At 46.8% G+C, this 16,269-nt stretch overlaps 1 protein-coding gene across 1 annotated transcript in view; it reads left to right on the forward strand.

Annotated features, from left to right (window-relative positions):
- The window catches only part of LOC309569394 (uncharacterized protein), a 326,566-nt gene that overhangs the window by 202,423 nt on the left and 107,874 nt on the right, over nt 1-16,269 (forward strand). Inside the window, exons 24-25 of the mRNA XM_082275209.1 lie at nt 1,872-2,012; nt 12,873-12,986. Of these exons, the coding sequence (XP_082131335.1) occupies nt 1,872-2,012; nt 12,873-12,986 (255 nt within the window). The remainder of the gene's footprint in view (nt 1-1,871; nt 2,013-12,872; nt 12,987-16,269) is intronic.

Consider the following 16,269-nt stretch of genomic DNA (forward strand, 5'->3'; position numbering starts at 1 on the left):
TAGGCTATAAGAAGACCCTGAAACTGAACTGCAGCATGGTGGCCAAGACCATACAGCGGTTTAACCGGAAAGGTTCCACTCAGAACAGGTCTCGTCATGGTCGACCAGATAGGGGTTGGTGGTCAGCCTTTTAGTGCTCGAACCATACGCCGCAAACTGCATCAAAGTGGCCTGCATGGCTGTCGTCCTAGAAGGAAGCCTCTTCTAAAGATGATGCACAAAAAAGCCCTCAAAACAGTTTGCTGAAGACAAGCAGACTAAGGACATGGATTACTGGAACCATGTCTTGTAGCCTGATGAGACCAAGATAAACTTATTTGGTTCAGATTGTGTCAAGCGTGTGTGGCAGCAACCAGGTGGGGAGTACAAAGACATGCCATGGTCTGGGGCTGCATGAGTGCTGCCGGCACTGGGGAGCCACAGTTCATTGAGGAAACCATGAATGCCAACATGTACTGTGACATACTGAAGCAGAGCATGATCCCCTCCCTTCGGAGACTAGGCCGCAGGGCAGTATTTCAACATGATAAAAACCCCAAACACACATCCAAGACGATCACTACCTTGCTAAAGAAGCTGAGGGCAAAGGTGATGGACTGGCCAAGCATGTCTCTAGACCAAAACCCTATTGAGCATCTGTGGGGCATCCTCAAACGAAAGGTGGAGGAGCACAAGGTCTCTAACATCCACCAGCTTCGTACATGCCAACATGTACTGTGACATACTGAAGCAGAGCATGATCCCCTCCCTTCGGAGACTAGGCAGCAGGGCAGTATTCCAACATGATAAAAACCCCAAACACACATCCAAGACGACCACTACCTTGCTAAAGAAGCTGAGGGTAAAGGTGATGGACTGGCCAAGCATGTCTCTAGACCAAAACCCTATTGAGCATCTGTGGGGCATCCTCAAATGGAAGGTGAAGGTGCACAAGGTCTCTAACATCCACCAGCTTCGTAATGTCATCATGGAGTAATGGAATAGGACTCCAGTGGCAATCTGTGAAGCTCTGGTGAACTCAATGCCCAAGAGGGTTAAGGCAGTGCTGGAAAATAATGGTGGCCACACAAAATATTGACAGTTTGGACCCAATTTGGATATGTTCACTTAGGGGTGTACTCACTTTTGTTGCCAGCGGTATAGAAATTAATGGCTGTGTGTTGAGTTATTTTGAGGGGACAGCAAATTTACACTGTTATACAAGCTGTACACTCACTACTTTACATTGTAGAAAAGTGTCATTTCTTCAGTGTTGTCACATGAAAAGGTATAATAAAATATTTGCAAAAATGTGAGGGGTGTACTAATTTTTGTGAGATACTGTAAGTGGATACTGCTGTGACTGTGGGATGAGTAAATTATATCAGAATGTCATGTGTGTGCTTTCTACATAAATATGAATACAAGATACCACCCTAGGCAGTCTTCTAGCTCAACTACCATGGGTGCTAACTTAACAGTCTTTCCCCAACTTGGCAAATTCAAAAAGAAAGAGACACGCATAATCCAAGTCTTTATTTTTTTCATTTCCTTTAGAAAGCTGTATTGGATGAATTTACAGCATCAAGTCTAAGCAGATTGTCTTCCACCAAACCCTGCATAATTATAGATTCAGTCCCACCCCTGCTGTGGTGAAATGCGTCAGTAAGAAGGAGCAGGGTCTGGAGGAGTGCAGTGTGCTTAGATTTGATGTTATGAACTCACCCATGTTACAATAAAGCTTTCTGAAAAAAAATGTAGGTGATGTGTGGCTTATGCTTTGTATATGAGTTCTATGTGTAGTTGGGGCACAGTTTGTTCATTTTTTTGATAAGTGCCTAGCTCAGCTGTTCACTTTCCACTTACTTTGATAATGTACTTTCCTAATGCAGGCCTATTTGTGCCGAGCAGCGTTCTATGGATTGAGAAAGAGATACTCAAAAGCTATCATGAATTGCAATGCTGCAATCAAAGTACAGCCACACAGCGTAAGAGCTTATCTCTACAGAGGAGCATTAAAGTACTATATAAAGGTGAGTCATTGTATCCTCACAACACCCTTTTACCAGCTCAGGAGCCCTGAAGCTTTCCATCTAAGTAATCAAGACACATGGAGTTTTATTTAATTTTTACCTTTTTATATTCACTGAGGCTCCGAAGACCTGAGTTTCAGTTGATGAATTGTGCGTTCCTCTAGAATCGTTTTAACATGGTACGGTGTTCATTATGTGTACTCACTGGCTAGGATGAATGTGCTGGTGCTGCACTAAATTGCTTTTCTTGCTGGGAGTTTGACAGACTGGCACAAACAGGTGCTATACTGCCATGGTATAGAAAGTCTGAACAGTACAGTTATTCAGCTACTATATATACCGTACACAATATTGTTGCAGTAATTTATTTCTATATGGAGCAGGATGGTAAAGATCTTTTCTGATTTCTATGTAATATATTTGCTGGATTTTTTCAGCAACTGGTCAGTGTATGCAATAAAGGCAAGTGCTACAGTGGTCCTTGCCAATATCAATTAAATAATTTTTAAAAGTAATCACTAGTTTCTCATATGCGCATTAAAATTTTAAAGGGTAACTCCTCATTCATGGGGATAAAATAGCAAAAAAAGAATATATTGTATACTATTGCAACAAAAGTCATACTGTAATTGAATGTTATTAAAAATTACCTTTTCTTTTCAATCTGCAGCTCTGAAAATTGAATGCAATATGGCTACCTGGAGTTGTTCTGTACACAGAATGTGTACTGAACACACCCCAGAAACATAATTTCCTGCTTGTGTGATTGGCTCACTGATTTTCACAGAAGTCTGCCTAACATGCAATTCAGATTTCAGGCATCCCCTGCAACAAAAATATCATTGTTTGTGAGATACTCCCAATAGGAACCATCTAAAGGTATTCAGGCCCTGCAGATTTCCTCATTAGTGCTCTGCTGCTGTACAGCTGATTGATAATTATGAAACCACTCCCATTAGACCCACTCAGCACAGAGGCACAGAGGAACAAACAGTAATTTATTCAGAATAACAAAAGGTAGGAATCTGCAACAAAGGTTGTTATAATTCTTACAATGAACATAGATCACTCAGAGGGGATAGTTTTTTTCTCAACAAAAGTGGAGTTACACTTTAATGTCATTTAGCTATTAGCAGGGCATTTTTTCAGTGGGAACATGGGGGGAACGCTGTTCCGGCACCTCCTGTACTAGATGTATGTAATGGAAGGGGGTGCTGGGGTGTGCTGGAGGGTCTATTGATGCTGGCTGCTGGGGTATCTATTGTTCCTGGAAGAGATCTATTTTGCATCTATTAGAAGATAGTTAGGATAATGTGCCCATATCAAAACTTGCACTGCTCTAGTACTGTGGGGGGGGGGGGGGGGGCCCGGGGCCCTACCAGGGCTGCTCCCTGTAACCCATTACAAAGACAAAAAGGATGTGTAAGATGTGTAGAAAATAGCCAGAAGGTAGAGAAAATCTAAGAAAAGGAAGTACAGTATGCAGAATGCAGAGAGTAGACAAGAAGAAAGCAGGGAAGATGGGGATCAGAATAAAGAATTTTAGTTGAGCCCACACATACATTAATGTGAGGTTTTTCCTCAAACTTCGTCCAAACGGGTTAAATCATTCATAAAGACTCATTGAAATCTCTCCCAGAATAATGTGAGATCCACAGATCGCACACCTTTTTTAAATGTTTTGACTTTAACATGTACTGTAGAATGGCTACCAGCTTTTTATTGAACAAGCACCATGCTATTTTTGTTTCACCTGAGTAATGCTCAGAGTTAAAAATTGAAAATGGTCCAGAATGCATTCAGATGCTTTGAGATTCAGCAGAGCTGCATTGGGGTTCTTAGGAATACTAATACCTAGAACAGTATAAACTAACTGCTAGACCCTGATCCAGTGCCATCTGCTCAACAACCCTGAAAATGTGGTCTGAGGGCCGTTGGGCGTTGGGCCCTCAGGCCACCCTCATAAAGTATGTTTCTGATTGTTTGGTCAGAGACATTTATACCAGTAGCCTGCTGGAAGTCATTTTTTAGGACTCTGGCAGTGCTCATCCTGTTCCTTCTTGCGCAAAGCAGATACCGGTCCAGCTGGTGGGTTAAGGACCTTCTTTGGCCTTTCCAGCTCTACTAGAGTGCCTGTGTCCTGGAATCTCTTCAATGCTCTTCTTAAGACTGTGCTGGGAGACACAGTAAAACGTCTGGCAATAGCACGTATTGATGTGCTATCCTGGAGGAGTTGGACTGCGTGTGCAACCTCTGTAGGATCCAGGTATCGCCTCATGCTACCAGTAGTGACACTGACCCTAGCCAAATGCAAAACAAGTGGAAAACAGTCAGAAAAGATTAGTATCGAAAAAAATTTCAGTGGCCTCCACCTGTAAAACCATTCTGTTTTGGAGGTTGTCTCATTGTTGCCTATCTAGTGCCCCTGTTGTTAATTTAATTAAAACCAAAGCAGCTAAAACTGATTAACAACCCCCCCCCCTCTGCTACTCAACTGACTAGATCAATATCCCAGGAGTTTAATTGACTTCATGCTATACTCTGATTGAAAAGTGATCCTTTAGTTTTTTGAGCAGTGTATTTCCTGATATTTACAGAGCCAGAAGACAGGCTGCACATGCTCAGTTTTGTGTGTATTGCTAGAGAGTTTTTTTTTCCTTGGGAGGGTGCAGACAGGCTGCACATGCTCAGTTTTGTGTGTATTGCTAGAAAGTTTTTTTTTTTTCTTGGGAAGGTGCATGTGATCAGCACAGGGCCAATCAGCACTGTTTAGACAGAGGGCCAGGGGTCTTGCATTCTCATAGGACAATCGTGGGAGAATAAAAACTCCCCCTACAATCTTTAACCATAGAAGTCACAAGACTGCTCTAACTGCTGATGAAAAAACAGAAAATTGATATCAATACTTACCATAATTTTCCTTTCCTGATGGGCTCCATGGCAGCATACGTTCGGGTAGCCCCGCCTCCTCTCCTACCCTATAGGACCCCACTCCCATAAATCTTTGCTCCCTTTCAGCATCCGTGTTCTGTAACTAGCCTACTCAGGAATTGGGAGGGGACTCCTGCTGCCATGGAGTCCATCAGGAAAGGAAAATTACAGTAAGTATTGATATCAGTTTTCCTGACAGACTCCATGGCAGCATACGTTCGGGAAATAACTCGCTATACACTCCCGGGTGGGAAGATGCTGAACAAAAACTTTTAATTATTGCCATCTACTGACAGCACTTGAACACCAAAATTAACAGAAGATAAGGCAGCCGGTTCAACACAATAATGAGAAAGAAAAGTGTTGATAGATGACCAAGATGCTGCCCTGTAGATCACATCAGGAGCGACATGCCTAGAGACTGCCCAAGACGTAGAGATGCTACGAGCTGAATGTGCCGTTACCGCCTCCGGAGGAACCAAGCCCTTTGCTCTGTAGGCCCACTGGATAGCCTGCACAATCCACGCAGCCACCACTCTAGAAGAGGAACGCATAGCTCTCTTTTTCCCTTGAAGAAGGACAAAAAGGAAATCCGACTGGCGGAAGGAAGAAGTGGCCGCCAGATATTATTTCAGGGCGTCACCGACATCCAGAGGATGAACTTCAGAATTCTCTCAGTCTGTATTCTCTTGAAAGACGGAGGTCACTTTGGGATTTGACCCCAACATAGGAATCAGGACCACTCTATCCGAGAAGAAGGTTAAAGCGGAGTTCCAGCCATTTACTCACCTGTCCAACGGTCCAGCGATGCGGCCGCCAGAAGCCTCGATCCTCTCCCTCGGCGCCGGCATCACTGCTGTGGGCACCCGGCTGTTACAGTTTGCGGCTTCACAGCCGGGTACCCACTGCGCATGCGCGAGTCGCGCTGCGCGCCGTGATTGGCCGGCAATCTTCTGGGACCTCTGACGTGTCCCAGAAGATTGCAGGGAGGGAGGGGGAGAGGAGAACTTCCGCTCAGGGCGCCGCGGCGCTCCGAGCGGTAGTGGGAGCGGGTACCTGTCAAAACGAGGTACCCGCTCCCCCCCCCCAAAAAATGACATGCCAAATGTGGCATGTCGGGGGGTCAGGACTCCCTAAAGCGGAAGTTCCACTTTTGGGTGGAACTCCGCTTTAAGAAAGGCTCTTTTAACCCTAGGTTTTGGATCTCGGAGACCCTCTTAGCAGAGGTAATAGCCACTAGGAATGTTGTCTTCAGAGTGAGCTCTTTGACTGAGAGAGAAGCCACGTCAAGTGATGAGAAGAAATCCAACACTAGAGGAAGATCCCATTTGGGGAATCTTGGTCTTCTCTGAGGCCTGAGCCTAACTGCACCTTTAAAAAACTGCTGAACCAGCTGATGCTTAGCCCACAGTACTCCGTGAATGCCGAGATGGCCGAAACTTGTACTCGGAGTGAGCTGACTGACAGGGATAGATCTAGGCCGGATTGTAAGAACCCCAATACGTCCTGGACCGTAGGTGCGTCTACTGAACCGGACCTAGGAGTTTGACGATTCACGAATTTCGCCCAAATTCTCTCGTAGACCCTGTTGGTGCTACTTCTTCTGGCATTCATAAGTGTAGGAATCACTTCAATTGGGCATCCTAGGGCCTCCAACCTCCCCCTCTCAAGAACCAAGCCTTGAGATGCAGACGTGCAGGTCATGGATGCAGTGTAGGGCCTTGCGACAACAGATCCGATCTGAGAGGCAGAGGAATTGGATCCTGATAACTGAGGAGAGACAACAGTGGGAACCAAGGTCTGTTGGGCCAATAAGGAATCACTGCCAGAACTTCTACCGCCTCCATCCTCAGTCTCCGTAGGAACTGGAGAAATATTGGTACTGGCAGGAAAGCATAGGCTCTTTGGAAGTTCCAAATATCCGTCAGAGCATCTACTCCGAACGCCCGAGGATCCCGAAACCTTGCATAGTACCTCCGGAGCTTCTTGTTGTGGGGGGCCGCAAAAAGGTCTACCTCCGGACGGAACCCCAGAGATAGAACCCATTCGAACACCTCTTGATGGAGAGACCACTCGTTGTTGTCGAGTTTGTATCTGGAAAGGAAATCTGCTACCACATTCAGTGTCCCTGGAACATAGGCTGCCGAAAGATTGGCCGGGTGCCTCTGAGTCCAGGACATAATCGGCTCTGTTTCTTGAAGTAGTGATAGGCTGTGGGTCCCTCCCTGCCTCATCACATACGCCACCGCTGTTGTATTGTCCAACCTGAGCATTACCGAGGATCCTTGGATCAGATGGCGGAAAGCTTGCAGAGCTTTGAAGGCAGCCCGCAGTTCCAACACATTGGAGACTACTCCGCGGGCGGTAAAAGCCCATCTGCCTTGTGCCACTTCTGACTGGCAGTGGGCTCCCCAACCTGTACTGCTGGCGTCCGAGGTTACTGTGATCCACGTAACTGGAGATATGGAAAGGCAGTTGACGAGATTCTCCCGTAGAAGCCACCAGAGAAGACACCTCTTCATAGATGAGGTCAGATGGATTTGTTGAGACATGCTCTCTGAAGTCCACTGCTGGAGAAACCCCCTCTGGAAGGGCCTCAACTTCCACAAGGCCCATTTTACCATGGGAGCTGTGGCCACCAGGGTACCTACTATCCTCAGGTACTGCCGAGCAGTGAGATGAGATGAAGCCATGGCGAATGCCACTCTGTCTCGGACCACCGGGATCTTTTCCTCGGGCAGGGAGATGGTACATTTCACCGTATCAAACAGCGCTCCTAGGAACACAAGCGATTGTGTGGGCCCCAGGTGACTCTTCTCGAAGTTCAAGATCCACCCGAAATCTTGGAGAATTGAGATCACCTGCTCTAGATGCAGAAGAAGTTGAGACCTGTCTTGAGACAGGAGAAGCAGGTCGTCTAGATAGTGTTGTAACCTGATGCCTCTGATCCTGATAAAAGGGCCACTACTGCCAATGAGGTTTTGGAAAACGTGCGAGGCGATGTTGAAAGCCCGAAGGGAAGACAGGTGAATTGCATATGAGCTTTCCCGATGGCAAAGCGGAGAAACCGTTGGAATTCTTTTGCTACTGGAACATGAAAGTAACCGTCCTTCAGGTCTATAGACGCTAACCAGTCTCCTGGTTGGAGTGAATACTGAATCGTGACCAGAGACTCCATTTTGAACTTTTCTCTGCGGATAGACTTGTTGAGGTACGTAAGATCTATCACGGGCCTCCAGGTGCCATTTTTCTTTTGAACTAGGAAGAGGGGTAAGTAGACTCCCTGACCTCTTTCCTATTCTGGAACTGGAATTACGGCCTCCTGAACCACCAGCGAGTCTAGGTAAGAGAGAAGGATCTGCTTTTTTTCTGCTTAGGAGGGAAGAGACATGGTGACAAACCTGGTCCTGGGGGCGCTGTTGAAAACCCAAGAGTGTCCTTGAGACACTGTGTTGAGGACCCAGGGATCTTGAATTGAAGCCGCCCACACATCCCGAAAGCGGAGCAAACAAGCTCCTACTGGGGATGCCTGGGCGGGCCCACTCTCAAAAGGATTTTGTGATCTCCCGGTCTCCAGACGAAGTGCCCTTGGAGCCCTTCTGGAAGGCGGACTGTCTGGACTTCCATCCTCTCCCGAATGTCTTGCCTGGTCTATAACTGCGTGCCTCTCTGGCGCGGCTTGTGTTCTGCTTCCTCGGAGGGGCCCGCTTCTGGGCACCAGTGCATCTGTCCTGGGGAAGGAAACCAGATCTACCACCCGTGGCCCGAGTTATGGCCGCGTCCAATTTATTCCCAAAGAGGGAAGAGCCCTCAAAGGAAATCCGGCACCATGCCTGTTTAGACGCAGCATAGGCCACCCAAGGCCGAAGCCAAAGGGCGCGTTTAGCGGTGCCGGAGGATAACATTACCTGGGCCAAGAGGCGGATGATGTCTATGGAAGCCTCCCCCAAGAACCCTGCAGCCATCCTTAGCTCTTGGATTGGAGAGCTCTTTGCTGCTTCTTGTGAAACTCCTTTGAGGGTTTCATCAAGGCCATTAATCCAGACCTCCATGGCTTTTGAAACTGTAGCCAGGGCTAGAGCTGGTTTACAGGCCATACCTGTTGTGAGATACACCCTCTTGAGGTCAGCATCAATTCTCCACTCTAGAGGCTCCTTGAAGGACACCGTGTCTTCCATGGGTAAAGTAACATGTTTTACAAGCCGCATCACTGCGGCGTCCACTAGGGGTGGAGACTCCAAGTGTTTGACTTCCTCCTGCTTGAAGGGGTATAGTTTCGCCATTTTCGTAATCATGGAGTTTTTCCTCTCAACCTTACCCTATTCCTCAGAGATGATCTCTCCCAATTCCCCTAGGAACGGAAAATTCAAATGTTCCTTACATAATTGTTTGAAGAATTTCTTCTGGTTTGGGGGGGAGACTGCAGGATCCTCCCAATTGAGAGCATCTCTTACGGCTCTTACCAAGGGGGAAACGAGGTTGAATTCAAATCCCTGACAGGAATCATCCGAATCCGAATCTGAAGGAAGGATGAAAGGGGGGCTGGGTTGAGAAGGCTCAAACGGATCTTGTTCCAGAATGTCTCTCTCTGGCGAGCGAGATGGCCCTGCAGATGTACTTGGACTATTAAGCTCTGCCAAAGAGTCCTTGAGGACCTTGCGCACTACATCTTCAATGTGCTGGTCCGAATTTCCCCGTTCGCCAGTTGCTTGGGCATAACAACAGTTGCAGAGGGACGTACCGCCTGGAACCAATATACCACATACCCAGCATTTTCTTCCATGAGGACGCTCTGAGCGGCCATGATGTTTAGCGGAAGAAGACTGGCCCTCGCGCCCCGGACTATGGGGGGATCTGCGTCTGGACCTGGATGAGGAGTGCCGTTGTTGCGATTTGGAACCCCGATCTTCTCTGCGTGCATTATGCTGTGGATTGGACCTGGAAGAGCTGGAGACAGACATGCAAAAACATAGAAAAGCAATGGCCATAGACAGACAGAAAAAACCCCTCCCTTCCCCCCTTTCCAGCCCTGCACATACCTGGTATGAGCGGGCTGGCCACTAGGGGGCAGAGATGAAACCATACTTAAGGCACAGAAATAAGTTCCTGCTGGCTGAATCAAGCACAGAGAGAAACCCAGGATTAGTATAAACTGCCTATAGACTGGGGGGGGGGGGGGGGGGGGCTGGAAGAGGTAAATAATACCGGAAGGAAAAAGGCTTAAACACACACATAAAAAGACACACAGGCAATCCTGACTATATTAAAAGAGCCTCATGATCAAAATGTGACGATAACACAGGGGAAAGAGGCACAAGTTAGCTTATGGAAAGTAAAATCAACACTAAAACAAGGAAGTAAAGTGTCCCATAACAGGGCTTACCACCCTGCCTCCTGGAGCAGGGACGGGTCCACGGAGACGCAACACCAGGCTTTCCTTTGGGCAATGGTAGGGAAACCCGCAGCAGCTGGGCTCTCTCGGCCAGACCACCGAGCTCCCGCCCAGGGTCTCTTCGATTGCCCCCTCCATACCCTGCTAAGAGCAAAGGGCTTAGCGGAGGCTCCATGCTGACCCAATCCTTGCTTCCAGTATATACATAGGACTGCTTTGTAGGAACGCATCATCATGCTTGAGGAGGACAAAAATGGAACACGGATGCTGAAAGGGAGCAAAGATTTATGGGAGTGGGGTCCTATAGGGTAGGAGAGGAGGCGGGGCTACCCGAACGTATGCTGCCATGGAGTCTGTCAGGAAAAGGTATTTAGCAGTTTATATTTAATAAAAATAATTGAATTTCCATGTTCTGTGTACTGTGGGGGACCAGATATAGTGAATGCAGGGTCCTGGTTTAGTAATACCTAAGCATGAGGTTTTATAAATGATAACCCTTCCAAGGAGCTCCCAGTGGCTTAGAACGGTCATGTTTTCCTGCTTAAAGTATAAGTTCACCCTTTTGGGCTGAATTTCACTTTTCATAATAAATAGAAGCACTTTGCAATACCATTTCTGGCCCAGCCATCCCAATTGGCTTTTCTCTCACTTACCTTTTATGCAGGAGGTTTACGATCTTGTCCGTTTATTTGAATTCTTAAAATGATTTTCAGATTATATCACTGCCTGTAGATCGTCTCTCAGCTTTCACTTCCTGTAGGTCCCAGAAGCCTTCATTTCCTTGTTGAATCACAGAAGAAGCCATTATAGAGTGTTCACCACTCTGGACAACACCTCCCTCATTACAATACCACCTTCCACCCACTTTCTGTAAAATTTGATTGTATCGTCATCTTTAGATCTCCCAGCATCTATGTCGTACAAGGGCCTGTCTGATTTGATACAAATTGAATGAATTGGTCAGGGGGGTCCTCTTATTCCATAGTTCTGGTAAATCTAAAGTAAATTGTGGTCATCTTTATACAAATACATAGGAGGAAGTGGCCAGAGAGACACTCAGTTGTCAGGCTATTTCACATCTACACGTAGCAAAAACTCACATTCCCACTTTCCTTTTTTTGGGGTGTTTTAGAGCATTTTCATTTGAATGGGCTGCCCTATGCGTGAGAATTGCCCCAGAGAAACTCCAGAATTTTTTTTCTGGAGTGATGCATGGTGTATTACCACAGTTTTTTGATGCATTTGGGGAGCCTGTAATGGCAACACGATGCGCGTTTGCAGCTTTTCTGAAACGCATTGCAAAGTGCACATTTTCTGTGTTTGCCATGCATTTGGAAACGCACAGATGTGAATGGAGCCTCATTGTTCTTGTGTAAATGCAGCATTTTAACTTTCAGGTCCCATTCACACCTGGTGAGTAGTGGAAGCGCATGTTTTATTTCTCGTTTTTCCAGTGTCACACATTGGGCAGCGCATTGATTTCAATGGGCTGCCCTATATGTGGCAAAGTAGCTTTTGGGACATTTTAGTATGGTGTAAGTTGCACGTTTATTTAATGCCTGTTTTGCTGTGTTCGTCATCCATTTTTTCATGTGGCAAAATGTGTGTTTGCTTTTGTTTGGTGTGCCCTTAACAATTAATGATATTGTAAGTCTAAGTAGGTAATTTTAGTTGTATAAATGTGTTCATACACTATACACTCTGATGATTGATTGTACAATTTCCTTCAAATTGACCAAAACAATATAATAGGAGGACTCCATCTATCCAATCACTCTGTATCCAATCAGGCAGGCCCTTCTACTACATCAGGCGTGTCCTATTAGCTGCATGCGGCCCCAGTGAGTTTAGCATTCAGCCTAAACCCGTCTGGAGAGACGCTGGGAAAGGCAGGCAACTGCACACGTGGCGAGATGCCGGGGATGCTGTGAAAACATAGTTGATGGAGGAAGGGTTTGCACTAATGAGGTCAACTGGTAAACTTCTTCCTGTGTCTTACTGGTTTCTCTGTCCCAATCTACATGCCAGAAAGAAATACAGCAAGGGCTGAGGTAAGGCCTTGTTCTCAAAATCAAAAAAAGCTTGTATTTTTCTGCAGCCAAGGTACATTAATGGTATATTGGTACATAGAAAGCTGGATTTGAGAGAATCAGCAGTCCTCTAGCTAACTGATAAGTGTTGTTGTTACAGTGTGTGTGTTAGAGGGTGTTGTGTCAGACCATAGGAGAGCCAGGTGACTGCTTTGTGTGAGAGAGCTACGGTCTGCCTCTCCTGTGTTCTGGCAGTGCAGGGTATTTTAGCCTTGGCTTCAGAACCTCAGCATTAAAAAAACAAAGACCCATAATTACAGTACTAGTATATATGAAGCTTGGCTGGATTACAGTAATAAATAGTGACGGTTCAATTAAGCCTTAACTACTGATAAGATTGCTTGCATCAGGCTTATCTCTTTTACATGTATATCTGAAAAACACTGAACAGACTATATCTGTGAAGATTTCCTGAGTAAAGAGGACTTTATATTTTCTTCTTTCCAGGCATATAAACTTGCCATTCTGGATTTAACAAAAGCTGCAGAGTTGGATCCATCCTGCTCTCTTGTATACTACAACAGAGGAGTTTGTTACCATCAGATGAAGATGTATGAGGAGGTAGGAAACTGATCTTGTGCATGCGCAATGCATACAAAGCACGGCACACTCATTGTATTGCAGTGCTACATACCTGCTGTTTGTTTCAATAAAAATACAGTTGTTGCCGATCCCCTCTCTGCCGCCGCTGCTGGGGGGGTTGGGGCGGGTCGACTTAAAAAAGTTTCAGGAACTCCGATTCAAAATAAAACCCGGCCCTACGTTGAAAAAAATTAAAGGTTCACCTAACTTCCCCCCCTTTGTAACTGTATATACTCACCATCCCTTTGCTCCCCTGACACTCCAGGAAGAAGTCCAAGTTTACACAGGGCTAAGGATTCTCTCTGCCTGCTTTCCTTTTACACTGCTCGGTGCCTGTGACAGTGCTGTGTAAAAATTGGGGGCGCAAAATTGGGGATGCAAAGGAAAGGTGAGTATATGCAGCAGGAGAGGGTAGAAGTAAAAGTGCTTGTATAGGCAGGGGAGGGTAGAAGTAGGGTAGAATAAATGCACAGCAAGAGTGAGGAGCGAAATCAGGAACAACCAAGGTCAAGTCCAGAGCGAGTAGTCAACCATCCCGGGATTGAGTCTTGAAACGGGTAGTCATCCAAGCTGGGGTCGAGTCCAGAGGCGGGTAGTCTGCCGTTGCCGGGTCGTCTGCTGATGCGAAATCAAGAGCCAGGAAAGTCGTCAGCCAAGTCAGGTCATGCACAGAAGAACACGGAAAACAGAAGATTGCTAGCAGTGATGCACCTTGGAGCACAAACACAAGGGCAAAGGACTGCAAGCCAACAGGTGATATATATAGTCAGGTGTGCAACATCATCACTGAGCGATGCTCAGGCAGCAGGTAAGTGATGATGCAAACAGAATTTATAAAAGACAGCAATTTGCACATGTCCAAGATGGCTGCCAACAGGAAAGCAAGGTAAGGCTTTGACAGTACCCTCCCCTTAACGGCCCCTCCTCTGCCTAGCAAAAAATGGTTTCTGAGGAAAATAAACATGAACAGCGCGGAGAAGGGCAGGAGCAATAACATAAGTGGAGGGAACCCAGGAGCGCTCCTCCGGACCATAACCCTTCCAGTGCACCAGGTATTGAACCTGACCTCGGAACAGAAGAGAATCCAAGATGCTGCTAACCTCATACTCCTCATGATTGCCCACAGGAATGGGATGAGGGCAAGGAAGAGAAGAAGTATAGCGGTTGAAAACCAGTGGCTTCAAAAGTGACGCATGAAAGACATTGGAGATACGCATGCCAGGAGGAAGATCAAGGGCATAGGCCACCGGGTTCACCTTACGGAAGATGCGAAAAGGCCCAATAAAATGGGGTGCCAGTTTAGGAGTGGGTACACTTAGGTTGAGATTACGGGTCGACAACCACACCCTCTCTCCGACCTGGTACGAAGGAGCAGATAAATGTGTCTGGTCTGCCTGGAGCTTCTGACGCTGTGCAGAGACCCGTAAAGACTCTTGAATCTGCACTCAAGAGGAACGGAAGGCACGAAGATGATCCTCCACAGCCGGGATGTCCTGTAGCGAGTACGACTCAGGCAACACAACGGGTTTGAACTAACAATTGGCCGTGAATGGAAGAGATTCTGGAAGACGAGTTGATGGCAGAGTTCCTGGCAAACTCTGCCCAGGGTAGCAGATCAACCCAGTTGTCCTGATGGTCCGAGATATAGCAGCAGAGAAATTGCTCCAGAGCTTGATTGGAACGCTCAGAGGCACCATTGGACTGCGGATTGTAGGCTGAGGAGAAGGAGAATCGAGTACCCAACTGAGAGCAAAAGGCGCGCTAGAACCTGGAGGCAAACTGGCTCTCACGGTCCGAGACAATCTCCTTAGGCAACCTGTGTAAGCAGAAAACCTCGCTGGCAAACCCCAAGGCAAGCTCCTAAGTGGTAGGCAGCCGCTTAAACGTAACACAGTGGCATATTTTGGAGAACCGGTTGACAACCCTGAGGATAACCATGTAACCTTGAGACGTGGGAAGGTGCACAATGAAATCCATGGCCAGATGAGACCAGGGATGCTCCCCATTGGAAATGGGATGCAGTAGACCCAAGGGAATGTGCCGCAGAGATTTGTTCTGGGCACAGACCAAACAAGCAGCCACATACACAGCAACATCAGTGCAGAGAAATGGCCACCAGAACTGAAGGGAAATAGCCCAGGACATCTGGTTCTTACCAGGATGACCGGCAGTCTTGGAATTGTGGTACATGCGGAACAGTCTGATGCGTAACCCCTCAGGTACAAAACATTTACCAGCAGGTCTCTCTGTGGGAGCATCAGGTTGGGCAGCCAAGATCTGTTTCCCAAAGGAGAGGTTAAGTTGGTGCGGATGGCAGCCAGGATACAATCCGAAGGTATGACCGGTGTCTCACCACGGAGTCCTCCCTGGACAACTCAGAATACTGGCGAGACAAGGCATCAGCTTTAAAATTATTGGAGCAAGGAAAATAGGAGACCACATAGTTCAAACGAGACAAGAATAAGGCCATCTGGCCTGACAGGGTGTGAGCCTCTTTGCCTCCAAGAGATACGTCCGATTCTTATGATCGGTGAGAATGAGAACTGGAACCACAGAACCTTCAAGCAAGTGTCTCCACTCCTTGAGAGCCAGGATAATGGACAAGAGCTCTCTTTCCCCAATCTTGTAATTGCATTCAGCTGGAGACAGCTTCTTGGAGTAGAACCCACAAGGAAGTAAGGGTCCATCAGGTGTCCGACGCTGAGACAGGAGGGCACCTACTCCCGCCTCAGATGCATCCACCTCTAGGACAAAGGGCAAACCAGGATTGGGATGAGACAGGATGGGAGCCAAAGCGAAAGCAGACTTGAGGGCATCAAAGTTTGGATGGCAGCAGGCGTCCAATTGTGGGGATCGCTGCCCTTCTTGGTCAGATCTGAGATAGTAGAAAATAATGGATATATTGCTGCGCTAGTATTAATGTGAAACAATAAAAAATCACTTAAAAATCCAAAGCAGCTGTCCCATAAAATCCTGAATCAGAAATCGAATAAACTATATAAGAGCAGGTGCAGTGCTTAGTCCATAAATAGGGCACTCAAATCCTTTGAGACATGCAATCCAAAGTTCATGTGAGCAATCAACTCCACACCAGTCAGCCTTAGGGTGCAAAAGGATAGGAATCCACCACCGAGTAACGTATCAAATACTCTTACCAGACAAACTGGATCTAAAAAGGTCATAATAAACAGATATCAGGCAGCAGGACCCAGGGTGCTGTGATTCAAATGAAGATTCCTCCCAGCTAGGCAGATGTACCGAC

The sequence above is a fragment of the Pelophylax lessonae genome (genome assembly GCF_965119305.1).
Source record: "Pelophylax lessonae genome assembly, chromosome: 13".
Taxonomy (NCBI): Eukaryota; Metazoa; Chordata; class Amphibia; order Anura; family Ranidae; genus Pelophylax; species Pelophylax lessonae.